At 24.9% G+C, this 27514-nt stretch overlaps 2 protein-coding genes across 4 annotated transcripts; one reads left to right on the top strand and one right to left on the bottom strand.

Moving 5' to 3' along the window:
- Positions 1–4551: 4551 nt before the first annotated feature.
- On the bottom strand, positions 4552–12775 carry LOC132926428 (guanine nucleotide-binding protein G(i) subunit alpha). The gene is made up of 6 exons (XM_060990783.1): positions 12364–12775; positions 7327–7511; positions 6952–7238; positions 6197–6291; positions 5931–6119; positions 4552–5851 (listed from the first exon to the last, which is right to left on the bottom strand). The coding sequence occupies exons 1-6, from the start codon at positions 12479–12481 to the stop codon at positions 5661–5663; spliced, it is 1065 nt and encodes a 354-aa protein (XP_060846766.1). The 5' UTR covers positions 12482–12775; the 3' UTR covers positions 4552–5660.
- A 392-nt stretch (positions 12776–13167) lies between these two features.
- LOC132926426 (protein maelstrom-like) lies at positions 13168–25610 on the top strand. 3 transcript variants are annotated; one of them, XM_060990782.1, is made up of 11 exons: positions 13168–13367; positions 13564–13743; positions 18541–18669; positions 18895–19078; positions 19826–19972; positions 20212–20342; positions 20396–20537; positions 22331–22500; positions 22894–23046; positions 23139–23246; positions 25068–25610. In XM_060990782.1, exons 3-11 carry the CDS (start codon positions 18547–18549, stop codon positions 25098–25100), a joined length of 1191 nt encoding a protein of 396 aa, XP_060846765.1. In that variant the 5' UTR covers positions 13168–13367; positions 13564–13743; positions 18541–18546; the 3' UTR covers positions 25101–25610. The 3 variants fall into 3 exon arrangements, with proteins under 3 accessions (XP_060846765.1, XP_060846763.1, XP_060846764.1); XM_060990780.1 differs by having other exon boundaries at positions 13169–13367; positions 13564–13806; positions 25068–25609; XM_060990781.1 differs by lacking the exons at positions 13168–13367; positions 13564–13743 and adding an exon at positions 13813–14224 and having other exon boundaries at positions 25068–25609.
- Positions 25611–27514: the final 1904 nt, after the last annotated feature.

The raw sequence follows: 27514 nt of genomic DNA, 5'->3' as shown, positions 1-27514 counted from the left end.
ATATATAATATGTATATGTGAGTTGTGCCAAGCAATATTTTATACTTAATTATATCAGTATTGTTTGTGCTTTAAAAATAATATATTGTTATCTACCTAGGTAAGTATAAGTACCTACACGAAAACGACAAATAATGATTATTTAAAAATGTAAAACTATAAAAGCCTAAGACCTACACACATGTTAAAATATGTTGTAGACTTGTAGATGTATACGATTAGGTAGTTCATTATTTTATTTTAATATATTTCAGTTACTCAACCACGTATTTTGTATTTTTTATTGATTTTAAATTGTCCACTTTTTCTATGGTAAATTGGTAACTGTTTTGAAAGCTATGATAAACTACCGCGCTAATAATAATATATGAAAATCACTTGAGATGAACAAATTATGTAACTACTGACAAAGTTTTCAAAAGCAATTCTATCCGTGCGAACGTCCCAAATGCAACGAGTTTGCAAGTTCAATAACTGCGAATGGAATTTACTGATAAACGTCTGAACCGCATACTTATATCTGCCGTCTTCGCGAATCGATCGACAAACGTTTTTCACGCCTTCGTTGATTGCAACAGAAATTTCGTTACACGCGATTTTCTGGTCTAGATCTTCCCAAGTTTTTCCTTGCAACATGTTATGATGGACATCGTGCATGACTTGTTTCATCAACAACAAGTTAATTGTTTCGTTAAATCTCGGCTTTAACCGAAATCCCATCAACGACTGTAACGACTCCTCCGTGTGATGATTACCGTCGGTTAACAAATTATCATCGTGTAATGTCTCGCGGTCTTTAGGCATTATATAAGATTATTTTTTTTTTTATAATTCCGAATATCTACACAAATCATAAAAATTTAAAATATTGATTAAAAGTTCTAGTTTTATCTCACTACAGTCGCAAGGTCACCCTAACTAAGAGAAGTTTACTATTTAGAGCTAATCGCCTAACAAAATTTAAGCACTTAACTATTTTTAATAATATTATAAGTTAGAACATTATCACATTGATTAAATAACACTATACTAACAGCAAAATATTGGGCGCCTTCTCGTTTTAAAAATGGATTTTGAACCATAAATATACGTTATAATTAGAACTTAGAATTTAATGCTCTAAAAACTATGAAAAAATGCATTTTAACTTCAATATTGTCTTTGAAAATGACCAATGTTATTAATTAATTTCGATATGAAGAATCTGAAAATTTTTAATGAATACGTCTGCGGTGGTTTTTAGCGTTGCCCTACAGGCAAAAACCATCACTTTTGATGCTAAACTGCTAAAGTATACTCATTCTAAACATACCATAATTAGACTAATATTAAATTCTACGTTTGTACTGTAATACTGGACGCACTATTATAGTATATAGCCATTAATCGTATTGTAGTCCATAAAGATATTATTCAAAATTATTGATAGAACGATTGACAAATGATAAATCATGATAAATGAACAAAATCTTTTGAATTACATTTTAATTTTATCCAAAAGTTCATATAATGCACAAATATGCACTAAACATTTATAGCATATTAAAAATTACGAAAAAAAAAATGCAAAATAAAAATTTAAGTTTTCAATTATTGTCCGGTGTATGAAACACGTTTTGTACTTGAAGATAATTTCATTGGACTTTTTGAAAACTAATGCATTTTAAATTCAAACCATCAAATCCAGTCTTTAGTTATAATATAAAGTGATTTTTAATATTTGTTTTTTAAATAGAATTTTTGTTTCAAATGTTTTAGCCTGTAGGTAATAATATAATGTAGTGCTTTTAGAATATTAAAAAACCACTTTGATCAAATTAATATCTCATTAACATTGTTAACAGGATGTCAGCAGTCAGCGTACTCAATATTAATTATTTTCTCTTGCATGTCACATACTACATACATGTTAGGCTTAATATAGATATAATCCATTCACACAGTTTTTTTTTATGATTTTTGAGTGATTGTAAAGTAAAATCATCCATCACAATTACTATAATACAGAAAATAATATTTTTGAGGGTTTTACATATCGGTTTTATATTTTATTATTATTTGATTTTATATTCGATGGAAAAAAAATGTTGTTAATTTAAATGGATATTAAATTCTTTTAGACATATCGATATGTCATACTCTCAAAAACACAATTTAAAATCCACCCAATTCAAGTCGTATAGTCTTTTATTTTTGTCAGGTAATTTAATCTAAATTTAATTAAATTTTCTTTTTATAATATACTTAATTTTTTATCAAAATCTACTTTAATGTTTAGTACAATATAAACATTATTTTTTTAGTTTTTTCCAATATAGGTATTTTATCTACTGCATTATTTTAAATGACAACTGCTTGTTTATTAGCTAATTATTTAAAACAATTAATTTAAAATAATCTAGATACCTTACAATTTATAGATACATCTGAAGTTAATTTTTTGTCTGTTTTGAAGCACTATTATTTTTTTATCACACTAGTCAACCAGTTTTGTTGAAAATAAACTAACTATTCAATCACGTTGGTAACAAAATTTCTTTTTATACCACGATCAACTAATTTTTTTGATAATATTTCTCTATGGTTTTATATACATTTTTGTAAATATAATATATTGTATGTAATATGCATAATTACCCTGGTGGCCGAAACCGAATCGAAAATGTTTAATGCCCGGGCATAATAATAAAATATGCCCATTTCACTGAAATATATGAGGTGTACGGTATACGTGTGCTAAACTTAAATACTTAATTACCTATAACATAAAATAAGTATACTTAAAAAAGGAAATTACTGCACTCGTGGTTAGATTTCTTATCTCCTAAATACTTAGTAGTTAGTACCTAAATACTTAAACACCAATCACCTAATTTATCTTTAATAGTTGTGATGGTAGATTTTGTAGGTGGGAGAGCCCAACTTGTGGTAGGTACTGGTGGGACCAGGCTGTGGATCCATAGTTTTATTTTGTATGTACAAATAAATAAATAAATACGATATAGGTACCTAGGTACTTCTAAAAGTTTTGATTAAGTAAGTATTTTAGGTTGAATATATAAAACTATAAAGAGAAATTATGTGTTATTGATATTATTTACGTCCAAAAAAGTTAAGAAAATATTTCGACCATGGCATGTATAACTTTCCGGTTTCCGCACCCTAATTTAGGTACTATTCACGTATGTAAGTAACATTAATAAATAATATTGTCTATTTCCTTTAAAAATAAACTAATTTGCTTATAAGTATAAAAATTATATTTTAAACACCCATATCACCCATAAATAGCTAATATGTATAAGTGATATTACAATACTAACGTACATAATTCCAACGATTGTGTAAAATATTAAATATTTTTAAATAATACTTTAATAATATTATGTCTATAATTATGATATACCCAGTGGCGTGGTGAACGACGTTTGTTTAATGCAATTGCTTAGTCCTAGAAATTTATGTTGAGTTTAAATTTAAAATTTGTGTGGATAAATGATTGTTAATTAACATAGAATTTTTTTTTGTATTTAATTATTGATGGTCTATGTCCTTTAATGAAAATTATAAATTACCATACAGTTTTAGATTATATATTATATTGTAGGGCGTATAGTGGGCGGGTCATTGTTTAAATACTTTGCTTAGGGCTCAAATTATGTTAGCCACATCATTGGATATTAGGATATACCTATACATTTTTTTTTTACTGGCTAGGTATTACTTACCTTGGTCCTTGATATTGCTGTTTCATTGTACAGTGTTGTTTTAACTTAACTGTTTACTTTGTATATATATATACCAATAATATAGTTTTTATTGGCCGTTTCATATCATAGTCTATAATTATTGATACTTGTTATAGCCTATAAATACAAACTGTAGTTTCAGTGATCATTGATAAATGATAACCAATATTTTGTAAATAGCTAAAATACATATATATATATATTTGCAAAAGAAATTTAAAGTTAGACAAAAATTCCATAAGACTCAAAAAGCATAAAACCATAAAAAAAATTATCTAAGAAGTTTAATAAATCAATTTATTTAGTTCTGAGATAATCACATTTATCATTAAACTTTAACGACTGTATAAGCATGTATCTTATGTTCCAAACATTTTTCAATTGGTTAAGACTATATTATTTAGATATAAACATAAGAATTTTTCACTATTATTTCCCATTAAATGTAAAAATAAACAATAAAAATATCTTGGTATGTCGTTAGAATTCGGCCATCATGTCTATCTGATTAGTGAATATCGTGTGTGTTGTGTGTGTCTATTAAGGAATAATTTCTTTTAGTTTAACAAGATTTATAAAAAAATAAAAAAATTTAAACTATGCTTATGATTAGTTTTGATTTTTAGATAATCTATGATTATTTTTATAAAATAGGGTGTTGTAATAACTATTACTAAATTGTTTATACAATTTGTAAATATGTAGTAAATATTGGTTAACCATTAAAATATTATGTCTATAGTTACCTGGTAAACAATAAACAAAAGGTTGAAATAATGTAATAAATTCATCATTGTTTAGATTTAGGTAGCTGCATTAAAAATATATTGTTAGAAAAATCAATGTATACATAAATAACGACAAATCCAAACAATAATATTGGTAACTAAATATTAAATACAAAATGTCTTAAGAATTATTATGATACATTACTCAAAATAAGAAGTTTCCAAAAAATATATTTATTATCAATATTTTAAAATGTTAAATATAAAGAATTCTTTGATGTTTCATTTAATCACAATATAAAACCCTGGAAATTTAAAAGCAATACAACCAATGTTTTTGATAATTAAATAAATATTATGTGAATACAAAAATAAGTATACACAAAAACTAATTTGTTTTATTCTATTAAAAATAAATTAATATAAATGATAATTAAAACTAATTACTAAAAATAATAATAAAAATAAAATACTGCCATATTTAAAGTTACACTTTTTTAATGTATACTTTTACAAAGTAACACAGAAAATCATTATTAAGTACAAAATTGTTCTTTTTTTGAGCAGTCAAAAATATGTAAAGATTTATCAAGTTATCACTAATTCAGTCATTGAGAAATAATTGACATATTAAAAAAAATCACAAATTTTACAGATGATATTGTTATGTATTAAAATATGTATATCCTTGTAAATTGTATTAATGAATATAACATACAAACTTTGCCGTCACGCTAAAACAAAAATTAACAATTTCAAGAATCTTCAAAATACAAAAATATAATCATAGGCAAGTACTTTGGAAATTACTATAATTAACAAAAAAAAAAAAAAAAAACATGCAATAGTTTACAAATAAAGTTTAATCGCATGCTAAATAAAAAAGAATTAATAATAAAATAATATTAAAGTAATTTACATATGAAAATAATGTATTATAAAACAGAATGTAAAAAAAAAAATTAGTTGTTTAGTCTCACAAAAATACGTATTATTAATTTAAGAATTAAATATTCAAAATATATTTGTTCAGTAATTGATTACTTAAGTTTTATAATTATTTGGCACAACAAATGAGAACTGCTAAGATCTTTATCATTTTATCAGTCATATGAAAAAAAGGATAATAATAATCAGTTAAATAATTAATAGTCATAATAATTTTGGCGACTGGCTGCAGATTCTAAAAAAGACCACAATCTTTGAGATTATTTTTGATGATCACATCAGTTACAGCATCAAAAACAAATTGTATGTTATTTGTGTCAGTAGCGCAAGTGAAATGAGTGTATATTTCTTTTTGGTCTTTTCTTTTATTTAAACTTTCAAATTTCATTTGTATATAAGCAGCTGCTTCTTCATAATTATTAGAACCTAAAATTAAATTTGAAATTATTAAATAAGGATTTGTGCCATTTTATCATATTATGTATATTTAAAAACAAAATATTACCCATGTATTCTGGGAAACAAGAATTTAGTGGGCTTCTTCGAATTTTTTCTTCAAATAAATCTTTTTTGTTCAAAAATAAAATGATCGATGTATCAACAAACCATTTACTATTACAAATTGAATCAAATAATTTCATGGACTCAATCATTCTATTCATTTCTTCATCTTCTGCTAGTACTAAATCATAACCTAGTAATAAAAACAGTATTACGTTATAGCTAAGAATAAGTACAAAGTTGTAAAATAGATTTATGTGTTATAATAACCTGATAAAGCTACACAAAATATAATAGCAGTAACACCTTCAAAACAATGAATCCACTTTTTTCTCTCTGATCTTTGTCCACCAACATCAAACATTCTATAACAAACAATTGAGTATTTTATTGAAATGTTTAGATAATATTAAAGTAATTAACAATATTTATGGTATCATTAAAACACAATAGTTATAAATACTACTTATTAAGAAACTATACCAACAAAGTAATCATAAAAATAAAAATGTATAATATTTTTTTTTTAATGTAAGCATGTATGCAAGACAACTGTTTTTAAATTTAAACTAATTTATTAAATAAATTTAAAAAAATACTATTTAAATTTTATACTAAGATAAAAATATTTAGTCGTACTATGGCATTCTAAAACAAATTTTACATATGTAATATATAAGGTGTAACAAGACTATTTGACAAACTTCCATTACAAATATTACTATATTTGTTAAATAGTCCTATTACATTCTGTATATAAATGTATATAAGTATAAAATGTACACAAACATTATATGGCCACAACAACAAGATAATTTATATATTATATAATATAATAAAACAACGTTATTAGTTAAATTGTTTGTTGATAACTGTTAACATAAATATAAAAATATTGAAAACATTCAATTTTTTTATTTGAAATATGCACTTAAATTGATAAATTTCTGAAAATTCCCAAAAAATATATAAACCTAATAATGTAACATTTTTATACACTATATTATTTAAACTGTATTAATTACTTGAAATTCAATCCCTTAAATGAAAAATTTGTTTCAATGATGCCAGTTGTCTTTACTCTTGTTCGTAACACATCCTGTTGTGTAGGTACATAATTAGGTAAAGATATTCTATCCAATGCATTTAAATAATAAGCAGCAGAATCGTTGAGTTGATATTCTCTTGAACGCAAAAAGCATTCTTGTACACCAGAATCTGCCCATAATCTTTTCATAAGTTTAACTAGATCTGGAGTCAATTCACCTTCTTCAGTTGCACTAGCTAAAGAAAAAAATTGACGGGCATTTTCCTATATAAAAAATGAATTCACATTTTTTAATTAATATCAAAAGTGAATGTTATTACATATTATATTAATGGGCTATTTTGACATTTACCGTTCTGCTAGGATCTGAAAAATCAATTCTTAAAATTCCCATTGCTCGTATGATTGCCATTAAACTCTGAATTGTATTACTAAATACCACAGGTCTATATTGTTCACATTCTTCTTTAGAATAGCCTGTCTCATGAATGATTTTCATTTGTTTTACAATAGTACTTTTCCCAGATTCACCAGCACCTTTTATATAAAAAATATATATTAATTAAATATTATATAATAAAATATACAGTAAATATTATTTTATTTTTAATTTAAGAGTATCCATACCCGCATGTATTGTCTTTGTCTTACCAATGTACATCATAACAAATTTTCATTTAGCAGAATACATTTTGTGACGTTAGCTTTAATATTAGAGTAAATGTATCTATTATCAAATATTATCTAGACAATGACGTATGATTTTATTAATATTATCATTTTAAAGTGAGTTATGGACATTTTAAAGTTGTAATATTTTACATAGCTGTAACTCACTTTAAAATAATAATATAATTAAAAGCATAAGTCATTGTCTAGATAATATTCTTAACTTTAAATTTGATAAGAGGTAAATTTACTCTAATATTAAAGCTAACATCATAAAATGTATTCTGCTGAACAAAAATTATGTTAGTAAGACAAAGACAACACATGCGGGTATGGCGTCTTCTTAAGAAAACTACTCTTTTATTTACCATTTTCATTTTTTATACATAGAATCGCATAATAATATTTTAAATAGTAAAATAAAAAACAAAAGATAAGTTTAAATTTATTACAATTTTTTTTCTGTTCAAATTTCAGGTTAGGATGAGAAACAGATTTCTGAGGTCACAGTTTCTTTATTTATAATAGCTTATTGAATATTTTTTAATAGATGCAAGATCGACCACAACCATAGACCACAGTTAATAAATAATGATTCAAAATAAGGTAATTTTAAGTTAGTATGGGTACAAGGAATAGAAAGAATAATTTATATTTACCTATACTTTTGTACAACAGTATACTTAATATAACCTACTTTAAACAGAAAAATTCTATTGAAATACTTATTTCAATATACAGTGAAACCTCTGAATAGCGGACACTTTCGGTCATCGAAATGTTGTCTGCTATTCAGAGAAGGTAAATTTTTAAAATGCATAGGAAAAATATGCACTAAGTTAAATTTAATTAGTTTTTTAACAATTGACAAATTAGTCAAATAAAATATAAACAAATATTACTGTTAACATTTAAAATATAATATAATATCAATAAAACACCCAGTGTTCTTTTAAAGAAATCAACAGATAAAAATAGTGTGTAAATGTCGAATGGATGTGTTTAATTTAAATTCATTGTTATATAATTTTACATAAAATTTTGGTAAATGAACAATTAATAAGGAATCTCATATTTAATTTTTCAATATATCTTGAGCCAAAAAATGTTATCAACATTTAAAGAAAAAAGATTGAAAATTCCAGTCTATAAATAACTCAAAAAGAAAATACTTAGAAAATTATTTCAAATATTTAAAATGCTAGCATAAATATTTTGTGAAAATTTTAAGTATCTATGGTTATTTTTTTTTGAGGTATACTAAAAAAAATAAAATACTGGATTTGTGTAAAATTTTTTGTTATTTCTGGTTTTTTTTTTTTTAAAAAATAGGCATCACCTATTCGAAGGTTTTTACATTGAAAAATATAGAAAATGTCCTTGTCCCCAAGAAATTGTCTGCTATTTGGAGGTGTTTGTTAAGGAAGTTTCATTGTATATTCAATTCATAAACATGTAATAAGTAAGAGATTAAATTGATAAAAAGAAGAATTAATACTACACATGGATATTTACTACATTAAGTAGTATAAAATGCATACCTATAGTTTGAATATCGTATGTTAAGTACTTCAAAAGTTTTTCTTACAAAAATTAAAAAAAAAAATTTAACTCTTCCCAACAAATTCTTTTTATGAGCGATTGATGTTTGAAATGTTGATAAGTTACAATATTCATGAGTGAATTAACAATTTAACATCAAACAATTTTTGTTTTTTTGATTCAACTCAAAATGTATACATTTTAGAAACTTGAAACATGGTACTATTATTTAAATTAGTGAAGTGAGACTTGTAAATTTAACAAAACAATTTTATATAATATATTATTTTTACCATTCTAAAATTGAGTGAAATGTGTACGTTTTTGTATTTTTTATCAATAGATTAAGATTGTGTAGAATGTAGATACTACTACAATATGTATATTCTTATAAAATAACAATGACTGATAATTGATTAAAAATTATCATTATAATTTTTATTTAATTTTATGGTAACAAAGGAATTAAAGACAATTGTTTTATTCTATATTTTTCTTACCTTCTTTTCATAATATTGTGACAATATTTGTTACAGAATTGAATGGATATAGATATTATAAACTACTTATATAAATTAATGATTAATAGAAGTTTAATAAATAACCATAACTTTACTGGTAAGATTGTCCATAAAAATTACAATAATTTTTTTTTACATAAAATTCACTTCACTTATTTTAAATTATTATTTTCTATACTTAATATAGTTTTCAAAATATTTAGACTAATTTTGAGATTAGTACACATAGACATTTTCAATTTTCCATTTTCTTTGTTTTATTTTATATTGTTGATAAAACATTTGAGGTTCATTAAAAAATCTTGAAAATTTAATATAAAATAAGTAATACACAAGTTATTCTTATAAGCATTTGAAATTCAAAATTTGTAAAAATCATAAAATATTGAAAACTATTTTGAAGTTAATTATATATAAAACGTACGATTTTTATAGTAATGCATGAACATTAAATATAGGTTTACCATAAATAATTTATACTGAAACTTAAAAATCTAATAGTTATATAACTATGATTTTTTTATTGATAAGTTAAAATTTAAATGAAATTTATTGATATTTATACAAAGAATAACAAAATTAGTTATTTTGTTATAACTAAAAGATATTATTAGTAGAATTATACGTGAAACTTTTATATTGTTATTACTTATTACACTTATTAGTCATTACAATATTTATTTATCAAATTTTGATACATGTAATTAAATTTTCAAATAGTTTAGATTAGTTTTAAGCTATTGCCTGTTTGTATAAATTGTATAATTCTGTATTAACTCATAAATTATTAATAATGATATTATACCTAACTATAGTATTATAATATAATGTAATAATAAAATTAAAATAATTTTTTCTATACAAATTAAATCATCTACCATATTCCTAATATTAAAAAGAATTACCAACTCATAATAAGATGAATAAATAAATAAATAATATCCTTAGAAAAATAGGCTGATAAACTGCTTCCAATTAAAAGTATGTATAAATAATTTATTTTTCTATTTGTAATATGGTAGGTTGGACTTTAAATCATTTTTGTTAAAATCATAGCAGGTACCTATTTAGTATTTCTATTATATCATTAATTATATTCTATTCCTAATAAGTTTTGAAAGAATGAGGACAAAAATATGTTGAAGTTCGCGCAGATAGGGTCACACGGCTTGTGACGACAATGAGTAACAATATATGCTGACCAATAGTTATAGAACTTTGATCAAGCAGCAGCTGCAAGAGTTTTTCTAAACTTCTTTGGAAAAGACTAAAGAGTATAGTAGGTATAAATAATATTTTCTTTAATACGAACTCAATATTAAATAATATTACTATTAACTTTTAAGTATGTTAAAACAATATATTGAAACACTGTTAGAATAACAATATATGAAAAACATTAAATTAAATTGGTAAGCATTTTGAATCAGAGAAAAAATATTTATCAACATAGAAAATCAAAAAAAAAAATCTAAAAAATGTAAAACATTTAAAATGTCTATAAACAGGTAGCTCAAAAAACATTTAAAATATTTTGAAAATTATTACATAAATATTTAGTTGACATTTTAAGTCTGGTTTTTCGTTTTTAAATTACGAATAAAAACAACAGTTTTCTATTACCTATTAACTTTGTCAAAAAATGGTAAGAGTAAGTCAAGGTGTACATAAATATAAATTCATGGCAATAAATTGTTTAATTTTATGTGCTAGAAAAAAATAGAAGTATCCAAATTTCAATTTAATGTATGGTTTTTTTTAAATATTAAATGAGATTTAATAATATTTTTTATTTTAATATTTGCTAAACCTGCATCTATAATTAACGTGGCAATACAAAAATTACTTGTAAAAGATTTGAAACATTTTCAAAAAATAAATATTTTAGAAAAATTGTGATTCCATTAACATATTCAGTATATAAGACTAAAACACATGTGTTCAAAAAAAATTAGAAAATATACTTTAAAGGTAGATTAAATTATCATGTGAAGTAATTTTTACACATACAAGATAGGCAACCACGGCAAACATGGCCCTGTGGCGTCACTTGTCTTTTATCAATTCCTTTTAACTTATTGAATAATGTAAGTAGAAATGTTACTCCATTTTTATTATAATTGAATATACTTTAAGATAAAATACTTATTTTTTGAGTTTGTGCTCTCTTGAGATAATTCGATATCTCTTATCTTTATTTTGATATTTTGACAACTTACGAGTAAAATACCTACTTGTATTTAATTCTATTATTATGTTAAGAATAATATCTTGAAACTTGAGAATAGCTAGTACCTAGGTACTTAAGATTAGATATACATTTGAATAAGTCGAGGAATTAATATAATACAAAAATCTTTACCAATATTCCACAATGTGTTCACACTAGCTTATATTTTGAAAAATATGCACCTTTAAATTTTAGTTAACATAATACATATGATTTTTCAGGAACTCCCTCTCCCCCCTCACCAAAGAAGTAATTGTATTAAATTAATGAATTGATATTACCTACTATAAATATATAAATCATTAAAAAATATAGAATAAGTATAAAGGTTAGTTTACTAAACGTCTACACGAAACTACCATCATATGTCTACTACAACATTTGCACGAAACAAAATATAATTAGACAACGACAGAATTCTACTCACCTAACAATAACAGCTTTACTTCTCTTGCCGCTTTTTCGCCGTCGGCACGGAGCGTCTTGTCGATCTTTTTCGATCGCTCCACCGCCTCTTTTTCACCCGAACTTATCGTGCACCCCATCGTAAACGAAAAATGAATGTCGCAAAAAACAATTTCAAAAAACCGTACTCAATCAAACCAGATAAAACGTGCGTCGGACGAACGCGGTACGCACGATAACGGATGCACCTTATGTTAAATGGTTTGAACTTTTGAAGTTAAGAAAATGCCGACCGCCAAATCGTGAAAATGGCAAACAACCAAAAACAAAACGAGAACAAACGAGGAGACGAGGACGGCGTGTGAAAAAAAACAAAATATACAATTCAACGAAAACGATACTCCGTGATTACTGATTACGGTTTGTAACAGTCGCCGTGAATCGTGATGTAAACAGTCGTTATCGTGGTGCGTTTTCGACCGATGCGTCACCGTTGCGACTACGCGAATGACGCCATTATGCATTTGATACTTTTCGGTTTAAATAATAATTATTAATTATTAATTATTTAAATTATTATATTACCCTTTGTAATTATAGTACTATGGTATCGCTGCGGTAAACTACTTAAGCATTACATGTTATTGTATTATTTAACTTCCCCCTAATCATTAGCCAAAGTATTACGGGTTGCTTTTCGTCCACAGATTTTAATATTAATCCGTGTTTTCGTCTGAATGGGCCGCCGAACCACAAAAACCTCTTTACTCTAGAACTCTAGATAAATACCTCCATTCGCCAGCATGAACCATGTAGACGTTGATATTATTAATTATTATTTTTTTTTTCGGAGGTGATATTTTCCTCGTATTCTAATATCATATACTTCAACCTCAACGTATTAATATGTATTACAACTCAGAGAGGTCAGATAGCACACAGCAGACAGTCAATTTCAGAGACCAGAGTACTCAGAGTCAGACCAATATAGAATATTCCAGCGGTTCCCAAGCTGTTAGGCGCGATGTAAATATTGATATTGCATATTTGCATCTATACACTTAAATACACTATTTAATAAAAAAAAAAAAATTTATTAATTCAAGGGAGGTGTGATTAAATACTTTTATTTTTGGGGATGCGTGGACCAAAAAAATTTGGGAAACCGTTGGATGCTGGAACATACCAAATAATAAATATCCAAACAATAAATATGTTTTAGGAAATCTGGCAACGTTGTCTAAGTGGTTTGGCCCTATCCCCTCCAACCACCGCGGTCGTATGGGCACCAAAACCGTAATGCTAGCAATTTACAACGCCGAGCTACCACCAGAACCACCATATTTTGTTGTCTATCGGCCTATGGCTACCACGCTCGTTACGAAAACAAACTCTCAAAAAGGTGTATCTATGCTTTTTTATTATCACTATAAATCACTCTTTGGTCATTACCAAGATAAATAAGGTTCGTTAGTTTTTTCTCGTTAGAGCTTACTAGCTTAGCCGGCCCAGCATCTACATAGCTTAACGTTTAACTGCTTGGAGGTATACTCAATTTTAGTATAGCTTTGTGAGTTTTTGATTGAATCTCCCACCATCGCAGCCATATAATCAACCATAGTGTGAATTTGTGATTTTTGAATTTTTCTGTCCGCTGACATTGTATTATAATAATATCACGAGTTTTTTGTAGGCTTTAGTTCGTTTACACCGTTAAAACCTTACCAGTAAACTCATCTTCTATTTGTCTATCACTTCGACAAGAGTCGAATCTTTGTCTCGAGACACACACTTTCTTCCTTTCTGACCTATAATTGTTTTCTTCCTTTTATGGCTTTTGCGTAGTATCTTAAGTTGTATTCTACTACTGGAATTTAGTGAAGGTAAAGTATTTAAATTAATTATATTTATACTGTTTAAAAGTGTGAACATAAATGTTACAATGTGTGAGTGACGAGCGTGTGACGTTAGTACTCAGTGGCATAAACAGGCCTTAATTTCTGATGACGCAGAGAAATATTTTAATTTCTAACCCACCAATAGTTCAATAAATTTCCTTTGTAAATCCTCGCCTTATAAACAATTTATTTTTTTTTATAAAATTAATAAATAAAATATATTGAATCATTTTAATTGTAAACATTTTTATTATTATAACAAAAAAAAAAATTTAACAATTTTTAATTTGCTCAAAGTTTGCTACTGACATCCTCTTTCAAAACATATTACATTAAACTCATCAATTGCTTGATCAAAATTAATGTTTTAACTTTTTTCGAGTAACTATATTATCATTTTTGCCCAATCATTGTTTTAAGATAAGGAAAATTATCATTCATAACTTGCTATGTTAGTTTGTATGGTTAAAAACATTTTTAATGGCTCATCTTTTATTTTGTCATGTATATTCTATTTTTGCTTCTAACATTGCTATATTTTAAATTAAAAATTCCTAACTCTGTCTTCAAGTCACATTTTTCATAACAAAATTGTTTATTTAGTTATAGCCAATATAAAAAAGTCACATGTACGACAATTACAATTGTATACAGTATATACTTGTCTTACTTGTTCAATAAACAAATATAGAATTTTTTAAATAGAAATTATACACAATTTTATGATTATCTCATGGTGCAAGTGCTTTATTTGCACCACTTAATTTACATAATTATTGGTACTGTTTGTAGTGTAATTATTAGCATACTTGGCTTTTTGCCCGTTCTGGTATTATGTGGCTGATGCTATGGTATAATTTTGCACCTGCTGAAGTTGAACTACTTCAGTTCTACTAAAGTATAATACCTAGTTACTTTGTTTATTGAATTTCTTAAATTAGTAACTATGTAATAATTATAATAAGGAATTCCTTTTATATTTAACATTTTTAACAATTTCCCACAATGTTGTGTGAAAAGAGTTAGTCAAAGAAACTTATGTTAGAATAAAAATAGTTCAAGTCTCTGCAAAACAATTAAATATTAGGTATTTTACAAATTAAAACTATTCTATAATATTTGTGGTAATTAATGAAAAATATATTTATAGTTACAATTGAAAGAACATATTACAAAAAAAAATGTATTCTAACAAATTTTTATCATATTATCTTGCTACTTTTTCAATATCTACATATTCATTTTGATAAATATACAATATAGGAATATCCAGTGGCAACCCAAGACACAGGCAAACCAGGCGATTGCCCGGGGCGCTTCCAGATTGAGGCACTAGAAGCACATTTTAAGGTGCTCGAAAAATTATAAAAACTTATGACTTTTTTATATAATTAAAAATTTTTTTTAATAATAAAGTTATTTACAATAATAAATTGTGTAAAACAATAAAAATGGTTTATGAACTATATTTTAAGGACGTTTTTTAAAAATTAAATAAAAATATCTCAAGCTAGCACTTGAATATCATTAAATCAATTTGAGTCATTGTAAACCTTCTAAACATATTTTTAATCTTCTGAATGCAGAAAAATACTTTTCTACGGTGTAAGAAAACAACTGATATTATTAAAATAATTTTTAAAATTTAATTAAATTCCATTAAAATATTTCCTAGTAAAATCTGTTCCATAAAAATAAATAATATCTGTTGGTTATTTTTCTTTAGCAATAATAAACAATTCTAGCTTACACAAATGATCAACATATAAAAAAAAAAATTTTTTTTTAATTTGTTATTTAATAATGACAGTGTAACATCTAGTAGCTTATTAAATATTTTTCTTTTATTGATGAAAATGAATGCCCTTCACTATCTTGAAACAATATTTTACAATTTTTTTTTTCTCAATTGATTTAGTGTTTTCAGTTTTAACTCGTTAGATTTTTATAAAACTTCTTCCCATATATCATAATTTTTTTACTGATCAATATGATAATATTTTTAATTTTTATGTATGCTTCTTGAAAACAATGAAAACTCAATGATATTACTTTTTGAAGTTTTGTCTTGAGAATTTCAACTCTCAAAAATAATAAATATAACTTGTATAAAATAAAAATTCAAAATCAATTATTTAATTACAAAAATCACTGGTTTTTGCTCTTTTTTTCAGATTTTTCTTTTAAAATATTTTCTAGAAATTTCATTAAAACTATATAATTGTAGTACAGCATTGTTAAAGATTTGATATGCATATGTCGTAGATCATATGGAAAATTAGTTTTTTTGCAAAAAGACTAGGCCCTTTGCAATGGAATAGCTCGTTTGCAAACTATTTATTTTTTTACAAACAGCCTGTTGTTTTTCAGGCTCATTGCATACGGACTAACAGCAGTTAGGCCTTTTAAGAATTACAATCATTTTATGGTAAAAACCATTCTAATTATTTTATTTTAAGGGTTATTGATAATAACACAGTACAATAAATGTAACATGTAACATTATTATTCATTACTTATTAAATTTTTAAAATAGTTATTTCTATCTCATAGACATACTAATTTTTAGATTTTCATTTTAACTTAAAATTTTAAATCATTATAAGACTTTTGTAAGTGACTTGACATTAATGACACAAACAATATCTGACTTGACACTTTTTGCACATATTACTTAGCTATAATAGCACCCACTAATTTGTTGTTTTATAAAAATCAGAGCTATCATACTATGTTGATCAATACAAACTATTTTTTTTAAACTAGTTAGGTACCTAGTATCTACTTGGTTTATGAATAACTTTGAAAAGAACAGTCTTATAAAATATTACCTATGCTAGAAAATCAATAAATAAATCTATAATAAATTAAAATCTGTAACTATTTCAATATTTTAGTAATGGAGGTATTATAATAATAGTATAATACCTCAACAATTATTATAACTTACTATGTGTAGGGAATACTAAGTCAAGTATTGATGTTTTAAAATTCAAATATGATTATTAATTATGACTGAATAATAATATACTTCAATATTATACCTACTGCAATAAATGCGATGATAACAATATAAATCCCTACTATGAGTATGATATTAATATTCACTTACTCTTACATAATCTATTCGTATATTTTGATAATCATATTTTTCATGATTTGAAGTTTTATAAAAGAATGTGTTCAAATTTCTACAACAAGATGACTTAGTACTTGCTGCGCTAGTAGAGATGACATCTTACAAAAGTTTATACAAAAAAAGAATTTTATATAATGGTAATTGAATGTAATAATATTTACAATACATTTTGCACATCAATATAATATGATAACAATCAAACAAATAGTCAACAACTGTACAAAATTAATAAGTAATAAGTAATGGATAATAATGTCACATGTTACATTTATGTTACATATATTGTACTGTGTTATTATCAATAACCCTTAAAATAAAATAATTAAAATGGTTTTTACCATAAAATGATTGTAGTTCCTAAAAGGCCTAATTTCTGTTAGTCTGTATGCAATGAGCCTGAAAAACAGCAGGCTGTTTGGAAAAATAATAAGTAGTTCACAAACGGGCTACCCCATTGCAAAGAGCCTAGTCTTTTTGTACAAAAACTAATTTTCCATATGGCCTACGACACATACACCATCAAGTTGAACAGAATGGTCATAAGGTTTTGACAATTAAATCTTGTTCTACTTGAAAAACATTAAATTTGTCCTTCTTCTTTGGAGAACTACACTTACAAATATTATAAGATACATTAATAATTGGTATGGAATCTCTTGTTTTCAATATCATTACTTCTATAAAATAATAAATAAATATCTGCAATATTTTTTATGGGTGCCCAAGTTTTCTGTCTTCTGTGTACATGACACCTATGGTATTGATGTACCATGTATCTATACATTTTAAATATAACATATAAACTCAAAACTGACTTGTAAAAGTAAATAGTATTTTCATGGATAAAGCACAGATATTTATGCACACAACTGTAGTCTTAAAATATGAGTAAAAACTAATAAAATATGTAATAAATAAAATATACTTTTATTTTTAATGTAACCAATTAACAATATTAATTTGTTTAATTGTTAACATGAACAATTTTATTTTTAAGGCTTTTTAATGTTTAAAATGCTCTACCTAAAGTTTGCCCAAGAAATAAAATAGAGAACCATCATAATAGTTTAAATTATAAAGAAACTATACAAATGTTTTTTTTCATCTATAATGATATGTCGGTAAACAACTTTTCAGTGTAACGCTTTTTTTCTTTTTATAGATAAATATGGCTCCCAAGAAATCTGCATATTTCATTTTCTTAGCTTGTTATAGAGATGATGAAATTAAGAAAGGAAAAAAACCATCCAGCTACCAAGAATTAAATATTAAATTATCACCTATATGGAATGTAAGTAACCTCTAAATTGAATCATTTACTTATAAATATACTACCTATTTTTAAAAAAAAAACATAAAAATTGTATATTTTTATTTTACCTATACCAATTTTATGACAATAAATCAAATTGCTTTAGTTATAATTTATACATTATGATAAATATTTTATAATAGTTCACTTCTAGTATGATATGGAATTTTATTCAAGTTAATATTGACGATTATTATTTTATAGGATATGACTGAAGATGAAAAAAAAAAATATAAAGCTCTTGCTCATAAATATAATTCAAATAATTCAAATTGTAATAAAGAACAGCCATTGAATTATATTAGTGATGTACAAAAAAATAGCTGTGATTTTTGGAACATGCAGAAACAAATAACTAACATGTTTAAATACATACCTAATGATCAAGGTAAGAACTATTATATTGAATTGGGACCAAGTTCTATAAATTTTAATTAAATAATAACAGTAAGTTTGATAATTTCTCTGCTGAATTACATTGGATTGAATCTGATTTTTTTGACAAGCTAAATAAGCTGTACAATAACTAAATAGTAACAGTATTTGATGTTTTAAATTTGTCATGTGTTCCACGGTTGCCTGTGTTCTTTTTTATTCTTACTATTATTATAGTTTATAGTATATATTTCCTCAATTATTTTAATAATAATATTAAAATATAGTAAAACCTCTAATCTGTTACCTTTGTGATTGGGATGTGGTCGGAACGCGAAAAAGGTCAGATTATCAGAATATACAGAAGCTTGATAAGGGAAATATTAAACTAGCAATTAATTTTAAATATCTATTATAAATTGGAAAATCTATATGTATTTTTAAATTATTTATATCGATAATACTATGAGTGGCGGACGAGAGGGGTTCTACTGTATTCATAAATGTTTGTATTGTTTCCTGGTTATTTTAAAAGTAATGAGATATTTCAATTTAGACTTCTGCTTGAACTACTTACACATCTTGTACAGATAAACATAAGTCAGTCGGCGTGTTATTGATATTTGACAAAATTTAAGGTGGTCAAGCTCTAAAAAATAATCTATAAATAAAATACTTAATAAAACATTAGATTAATATTTTTTGTTATTAATCAATATACATTATACATGTAATAAATTGAAATAATTTTAATTTTCAGAGTTATTAAATAAAAAGTTTATTTTATTACACATAAATTGTCATTCTCATGATGGAGAACAGTATTATTTTCCTGCTGAAATAGCAGCACTAGAATTTAATTTAAAAAATGGGCTTTCTCGCACTTATCATCAAATTATTGGTATTTGTAAGTATATAAAATATTATAGCAGTATTAATGTAGGTCCTCTAGCACAGGATAATGTTAGATAATAAAAATAATACAAATTATTAATAATTAAATATTTCATTAATGATGTATCAAATTTTTCTTAAACATACTTATAATCTCTGTACTAGAGGGCCAATTAACTTATTAATAAGTTAATAACATGAAACTAAAATTCTTTTCTTAAAAAAAAAAATTAACTCAACTTATGTTTATAGCTAAAATGTATCCAAAAGGTTATGCTGGAGGTATGAGAGTATTTTCTGATCAATTTCATCAAATTAATTGTTGGGATGAACATCCGGATGATTATCAAAATATATTTTTTGAATTTTCAACATTTCTTAAGGTAAATCTAATAATTAGAAAGATAATTTTCAACTTTTAATTATATTACTTTAGGATGGAATAATCAATCATACAGATTTAAAAGAAGGTACTTTGGACTTACCATATCTATATACTGTACAGTCAGAAATTGGTGTAAATATGATGAAAGCTAAAAATAGCTTAGAAAGACTATACTCCACAGCTTTTCCAGAAGGTAAATAAAATTAATATAAATTTATTACTATCACCCTCTTTGAATAATATTATACTATCTACAGTGCAGTTTAATTGCACTTAATACAATTGCTATAAATTGTTGTAAATTAATCTTAAGTTTATATATTTTATCCTGTATATTGTATCTAAATGAATGGTTACTTAAACAAAAACAACTCAAATCAGTAGTTCCCAATTAGCATTGAGCCACAGACCTCTAGCTAAAACTTAAATTGGACGGGGGACCTCTTATTTGTGATTACTTTGACTACTACGTGTTTAATAACTCCACTAAAATAAAATAAAAATATCATTTCAGTACTATATAACCATGGACCCCCTAACATCAACACCCGGACCACCAATTGGGAACCACTGACTTAAATAACATATTATGGTATAATATCCTCCAGTGGCGCCGCGAACTATTTTAATTTGTGGGGTACGTTGGTGTATTAATACTAATATGAAATAATACTACTAAATCTATGAACTATAATTATCAGGTATAATTAATCCAGGGCCATTGAAAAAATAAAACTTGCCAACTTTGATATTTTCCAACCGCTCACCCACCAAATTTTTGTCTGGGACACTTGTACCTCAAAATCATGGTGGTGCCGTCACTGATATCCTCTTATGAGGACGTCGCACCCATGTGTGTTGTCTTCGTCTTATACACGTATGACATAGTAAATTTTTGTTTACCAGTTTCAATAATGTGCTATTAGTTTTGATATTAAATTGAATTGACCTATTATTAAACTTTCAGTTAAGAACATTATCTGTGTTCTCTCGTTGGTTTTTTTCAATATTTTAAATTTTAAGTGAGTTATGAGCATTTTCAAATATTAAATATTTTTCATACTCATAACTCACTTAAAAATTAAAATATCATTAAAAACTAATGGGAGAACACAGATAATGTTCTTACCTATAAGTTTGATAATAGGTCAATTCACTCTAATATCAAAACTAAAAGCACACTATTGAAACTGGTGAACGAAAATGTACTATGTAGTATGTGTGTAAGATGAAGACAACACATGCAGGTGCGACATTCTCTTAAGTAACAATTCTGGTTTTTTTAACAAGTATTTAAAAACTATTCCAAATAATAATAAATTAAAATTTATATTATAAAAAAGAATTTTTTAAGCATGCACACCCTATTTGTATGCTTAAATTATGCATATAATCAAATTCTGATTTTTGGAATTTTTAAATGTAATTAAAGATGATATTTTCAAGTACTTAAACCAAAGTTAGTATCGCCTCCTTAAATGTTGTGAAAAATCTATGTATTCCAAAATACCGTCTTTAATTACATTTAAAAATTCCAAAATTTAGAATTTGAATTTATGCATAAAAGTGGGGGTGAGCATGCTTAAAAAAACTTTAAAAAAATATTTATAATTTGTCATTGTTACAATTTAGTTACATTATTTGTTTAAAATCATCTATCATTCTTAATTACAATATACCTAATAATTCTATTGTTGAAAAACATTTTGTTTAACATAGCTATAATTTTAATAATCTTAACCACCTAACCAACAGTATTAAACAGCAATCTAATACATAAGTCATTAAAGTAGTTTAGATAGGATTAATAAATATCCATAATAATAATTTATTTAATTATTAATGTGTTTATTTAAAGGTATTATATAAATAATTGCAAAATTACAAAAGTTTGATATAGTAATACGATTTCTGACATTTTATTTTATTTTTTATTTTAACCTAACTTACTTATATAGTTTTTTAAATATTTATCAAATTTTATAGTTGATGCTGAACGTTGTAAGTCTACATTCAAAATAGGAAATGCTGAGCAATTATTGTTAGAAATAAAAAAAAAAATGAACCTACACTTGGATGAAAAAAATTTAAGTTCAAGAAACTCAGTTTGTAACATTTTAGAATCTGATTTTTATGGACAAGGGCTTGGTTGTATGGTAAGTGTTATATTGAGTATTAAAAATGTGATTTTGAGTTTTCTTAAAGTAATTACAATTTAAACAGTTCACTTTATTCTTAAATACTATATTTATAAATATACATGTTTTATTATGGTATAAAATATAAGAACATGGTATTCTCAAATAGTATCTTTCAAATATTTAAAACACGATCCGATCCCCATTCAAATAAAATCTTTGTTAATGTTTTGGTTAACATACATATAATTATTTTTTATTCAGTATAAGTACTATTTAATGATTTATCACTTAATTCATAATATACACATCCATTATAGTAATCTACTTATCAAGTAGATACACATAAAATCTTGTACACAGTAGATAGAATTTCCCAGTTGATTTTATGAATGTATATTTTATTTGTAGTACCATGAATTAAGAAATATTTCATTCAAATGTTCCAAAGCCCGCATTCTTCAGTGGATGTCAAATATTTGTATTCACATAAATACATTTACTGATTTAAACCTTGTACCTGGCAAACACATGGCAGCTCAATTAAATGATGGTTCAAAATTGGTAATGCTTACTTATTATTTATTACTTCATTAATATGTATTTCTACAAAACAATAATTCATTATCCTATGTATTTTTTATCATTTGTTTAAGATAATTGAAAATGCTCATTTACCTCTCTCAGCAGCAGATCTAAAATTAAACAAAAATGCTTCTTATGATGATATATTGGCTAACTCTATCATATCACCACAAACACAAGTAATATAATAAATTAATTTCATTAGTACAGATAATATAAACTTTTAATATTGTTTTATTTAAAATAAAAATTATGTTTTTATTTTATTCAAGAATTGGGAAAATACATAATGGGTCTTGTTGCCATTTATCATTTATATAATCATCCATTCTATAGTATAGCATATACATGATGATTATTTTATAAAATAACAGTCATTATTTTAATAAATTAATACTTAAAATAATTTAAATAAAAACATTTTAATAGATAAAATTTTATAATTTTGTTGTTATTGTATTTTTTTGTTATTTGCATAGTATCCAAACTCAATACCAACTATTGATTTTTAAATGACAACACCTATTGGCTATTTTTAAAACCAGAAACAACTATTTTTTGTTATGAATGTTGGTGTTTATACTTTTCATTTCCAATAATCCGTTCACTAACAGATTTTAAATTTTTAATAAGAAATTATTTTGGTAACTCAGCTATAGTTTAGCTTCTATACCAACAACCTTAAATTATTAGGTCTGGCAACTAGCAAATGGAAGTAGTTTTCTAATTTATTACAGTGAAACACGATTTTGTACATTTTTTATCTGCAACTTTGAAGCACTGTTGCCATTTGATTTGAACTAATAGAATGTACAATTTAAAATTAATCCGAAAGTTTTCATCAAACTTAAACACTCAATTGCATAGCTCCCATCTTTCTGGAAACATATACAAAAATGCAATCAGTATTTAAAAGTCTAATCAAAAACATTGAAAATGCTAATTTAATTGGTATGATATTTACCATGAAAGAATATAATAAATACAAAATTCATAAAAATATTATAACATTTATCAAAAATAAGTTATTTAAGTCCAAGGTATAAAATTTTAAATTAAATACACTTACAATTCATTATTTTAACCTTTTATTATTTTTAAATATTTTGAGATTTTGACTTGTGTCACTTTTTTTAAAAATTTAATTTTTACTGATCACAAATAAAAACTTAAATGTGGTAAGACTGGTAACCTTGCACAGCAAATCATATGCAATCGTTTGACTTTTGGGGTAAATATTAAAGTTAATTGTTTAACGTACTCAATTGTGTTAACATATGCAATTGTGTTAACGTTTGCAATTGTGTTCCCAGAAAGGTGCATCGTACGCAATTGTGTGGGTACTCAACTAGCAATTGGAAGTAGTTTTCTTAATATAGTTAGAACCAGCTATGGTGTTGCACTTGTGCTACCATCTAGTATTCTAGTGCCTATGTTATCGATACTTTGTCAATTATTATTATAAATTATTATACATTTTTATTATTTTGTCGCTATTGTCTGACTATAATTATTTTTTAACTACCTTGGATTATTATTTATTGACTTCATGATTTACTATTGGATTTTAAAATACAATAAATGATAAAAAAAAAAATGCATAAAATTTTTTAAAAAAAGCATGACCAAAAATTTACTTAAACTGGTTATAAAATTTAATTTAAAATCGAAAATTAATTTAAATTAAAAAAAGAATTAACAACACTATGCAATTAGCTAGATTTTCAGTTATGAAATTGACTCTATTATCAAACAAAATGTTTTTATACATCAGTGCATACTTCATAAAAGCTGTTTCGTTTAAATCAAATCCAAGATAAATATTGTACTATTATTAACTTAATTTAAGTATTCTATTTAAAAAAACATATTACTTGGATGTTGTGGTTTTAAATTAAATATATTACTAAAATTATATACAATATAATATGTATATTCTTAAATCTTGATAGTTGCATTAATAATTTTTATATGATATTTAGATATTTTTTAATTTCCAGGATTTTTATGATAATGAAAATGATCTAGTTTGAAGAATAGTCAAATGAACTGTTATGTATTTTTTGTTTTTGTATATAATGTTATTATTTAATTTTGATTTTAATGTATTTCCTATGTAATAGTGAAAATATTCTTAATTTACACATACCTAAGAAATTTATTTAATTTTTTCTTCTCATGAGTAATGAAAATAAATTTTTTTTTGATAATGTTCAATAATGGTTAAGTTAAGTAAATTTTTATATTTTTCTAAATTTTATTTTATTTTTTTAAATGGTTAAATGATTTATTATTAATAAGAATACAATAATTATACTATTAATATTCTGTTAATATTTGTAAAATAAAATGTTATATTGTCTGGTAATAATTAAGTTTAATGTACATTATGCCATGTGGTCCAGGCTTAATGAGAGGTCAATGATCCAGTTTACATAGAAAAAATTTATTAGAGATTAAAGTTGAGAATCAGAGTTTAATGCTATCAAACAAGAAAAATAGTGCTGCTGTAAAAAAAAAAAAATTGATTTTTGCTATATAAGTATCATCATTTTAAACATATTTTTACTGGTAGTTTAAGACTACCATATTATATGATTGAATTTATTTCTTTATTATTCTTATAAGTGAAAGAATATGGAAACCTTTATTATCGCTGAAATTGTGTATTGTAAAAAAATAATCTATTTAAATACTTTTTATTTTCAATTATAAATAACAAGGTAAAGGTTAAAAAAATTATTTTGGAATTATTATTTTTAATGAACTAGAATGGGCGGTGGTCGTTTGGGCGAAGGTAATAATTTTTACCAAAAAAATAATAGTCCGTTTGGGCGACTATCATTTGTACCGTTTGGACGAGTGAAATTATTTTTATTTGCATGCGAGGTAAAAACTGGGTGACAGATAGGTACTGATGATATTATTGCAATATTGCTAATCGTTATTAATCACTATTATCGAAAATAAGATAACGATTCAGACACGCTGTCCAAGTTGTACATAATAATTAATAACACTGTAGTCTGCTATGTGTAGTGCTCAACGAAAAGAAACTATAAAAAAAAAAGAGTTTGTGCAAGAAACATGGAATAAATATGAAAGAGAGAACATTAGCCAATTAGTATACATAAAATGTTTAGGTTTAAAATATCAGGCTAATAAATTACTTTAAACTGTACCTACTATAATAATATTACATGTAATTTTATTTATAATTGTTGACTTATTATTAATTATTTATGTGTTATATGATTTTTGGCTGTAGATTCCTTATATTTTATATGATTTTTGACTTATTATTATTAATTATTCATATTTTATATGATTTTGTTTAATTAATTGTTGAGTGTATATTATAATCATACCGCTCAAACGGTATTTTTTAATTGAATAATTCTCGCCCAAACGGTAGTTTTAGTTGACTAAACCCTCGCCCAAACGGTCTACGCCCACTAGAACAGTGGTCTTCAACCTTTTAGGACACGCGACCCACTTTTTTAGGCCTACATTTTTTGCGACCCAAGTAAGCTTTATATAAAAGCTAAAATTGCTTAATGCTTTGCAGTAGTACTATTAAAACTGAATAAATAAAAATTACATTTTAGTAGGTATTTTCATTTATTAATTTTCTAAGTTTAATAATTAAAAAATTATTTTTTTACCTTGTATAATATTATAAATTTAATTTTTATTTTAAAAAAACCTAATTTTAATGCTTACGCGACCCACCGGTTGAAGACTAAAAGACAATTTATTGGATATTTTTGAAACCAAAGAAATTCCTGATCAAAAAAGAAAGACACACATACCTAAGTTTATTTAAAAAAAAAAAACACTAAAACATGTAAATTACAATATGTGTTAGTAATCATTGACTAGTCAATTTGTATGCCATCAAATTATTGATATTAAGACAAAGGTCTGCTGAAAATCTTTGACCAACATAGCAAAATTAATAACTGAATAACAACTAAATAACAAAAACAGAAGAAAAAATTATTAAATTAGGAATATCCTAATTAAGTTTAATGTTGCTTTCTTTTGTATTAAAAATTAAACAACATTTTAAATCCTTCAATGGAAAATATTATATTGTTTATTGTGTTTAAATTTAGTTTTTCAAAAAAAATAGATGACAATAGCCTGTAAGCTGTAGGTAACGAAGATGTATAACAGTAGCATAAATATTATGAGTATTGGATTTGTGATCCCCTATGGCCCTCCAATGTTTATCATTTTGCATACAACTACCTATAATGCATACATTTTTAGTTGGCATTTAGCACTGAAACTTTTATTATGCCATAGAAAAAAACAAATACTCATGAATCATTTAAACAACCTACACTCGGCACTCACACACTTGAAAAATGTTAATTATTGAACTTTTTAAAAACAGTCAATGTTAAATCCTCTTAATCTAAAGGAGTGTTAAAAAACTTAT

The sequence above is a fragment of the Rhopalosiphum padi genome, chromosome 3 (assembly GCF_020882245.1).
Source record: "Rhopalosiphum padi isolate XX-2018 chromosome 3, ASM2088224v1, whole genome shotgun sequence".
NCBI classification, from domain to species: Eukaryota; Metazoa; Arthropoda; class Insecta; order Hemiptera; family Aphididae; genus Rhopalosiphum; species Rhopalosiphum padi.
The sequence above is the reverse complement of the archived record's forward strand: the minus strand, read 5'-3'. Positions and strand labels throughout refer to the sequence as shown.

Coding starts and splice junctions, on each gene's coding strand:
- LOC132926426 (XM_060990782.1), top strand. CDS start 18,547: ATGGCTCCCAAGAAATCTGCATATTTCATTTTCTTAGCTTGTTATAGA. Junction 20,343..20,395: donor AATTTTCAACATTTCTTAAG/GTAAATCTAATA, acceptor ATATTACTTTAG/GATGGAATAATCAATCATAC. Junction 20,538..22,330: donor CTCCACAGCTTTTCCAGAAG/GTAAATAAAATT, acceptor CAAATTTTATAG/TTGATGCTGAACGTTGTAAG.
- LOC132926428 (XM_060990783.1), bottom strand. CDS start 12,481: ATGGGGTGCACGATAAGTTCGGGTGAAAAAGAGGCGGTGGAGCGATCG. Junction 7,239..7,326: donor TTTCAGATCCTAGCAGAACG/GTAAATGTCAAA, acceptor TTTTTTATATAG/GAAAATGCCCGTCAATTTTT. Junction 6,120..6,196: donor ATTTTGTGTAGCTTTATCAG/GTTATTATAACA, acceptor TTTTATTACTAG/GTTATGATTTAGTACTAGCA.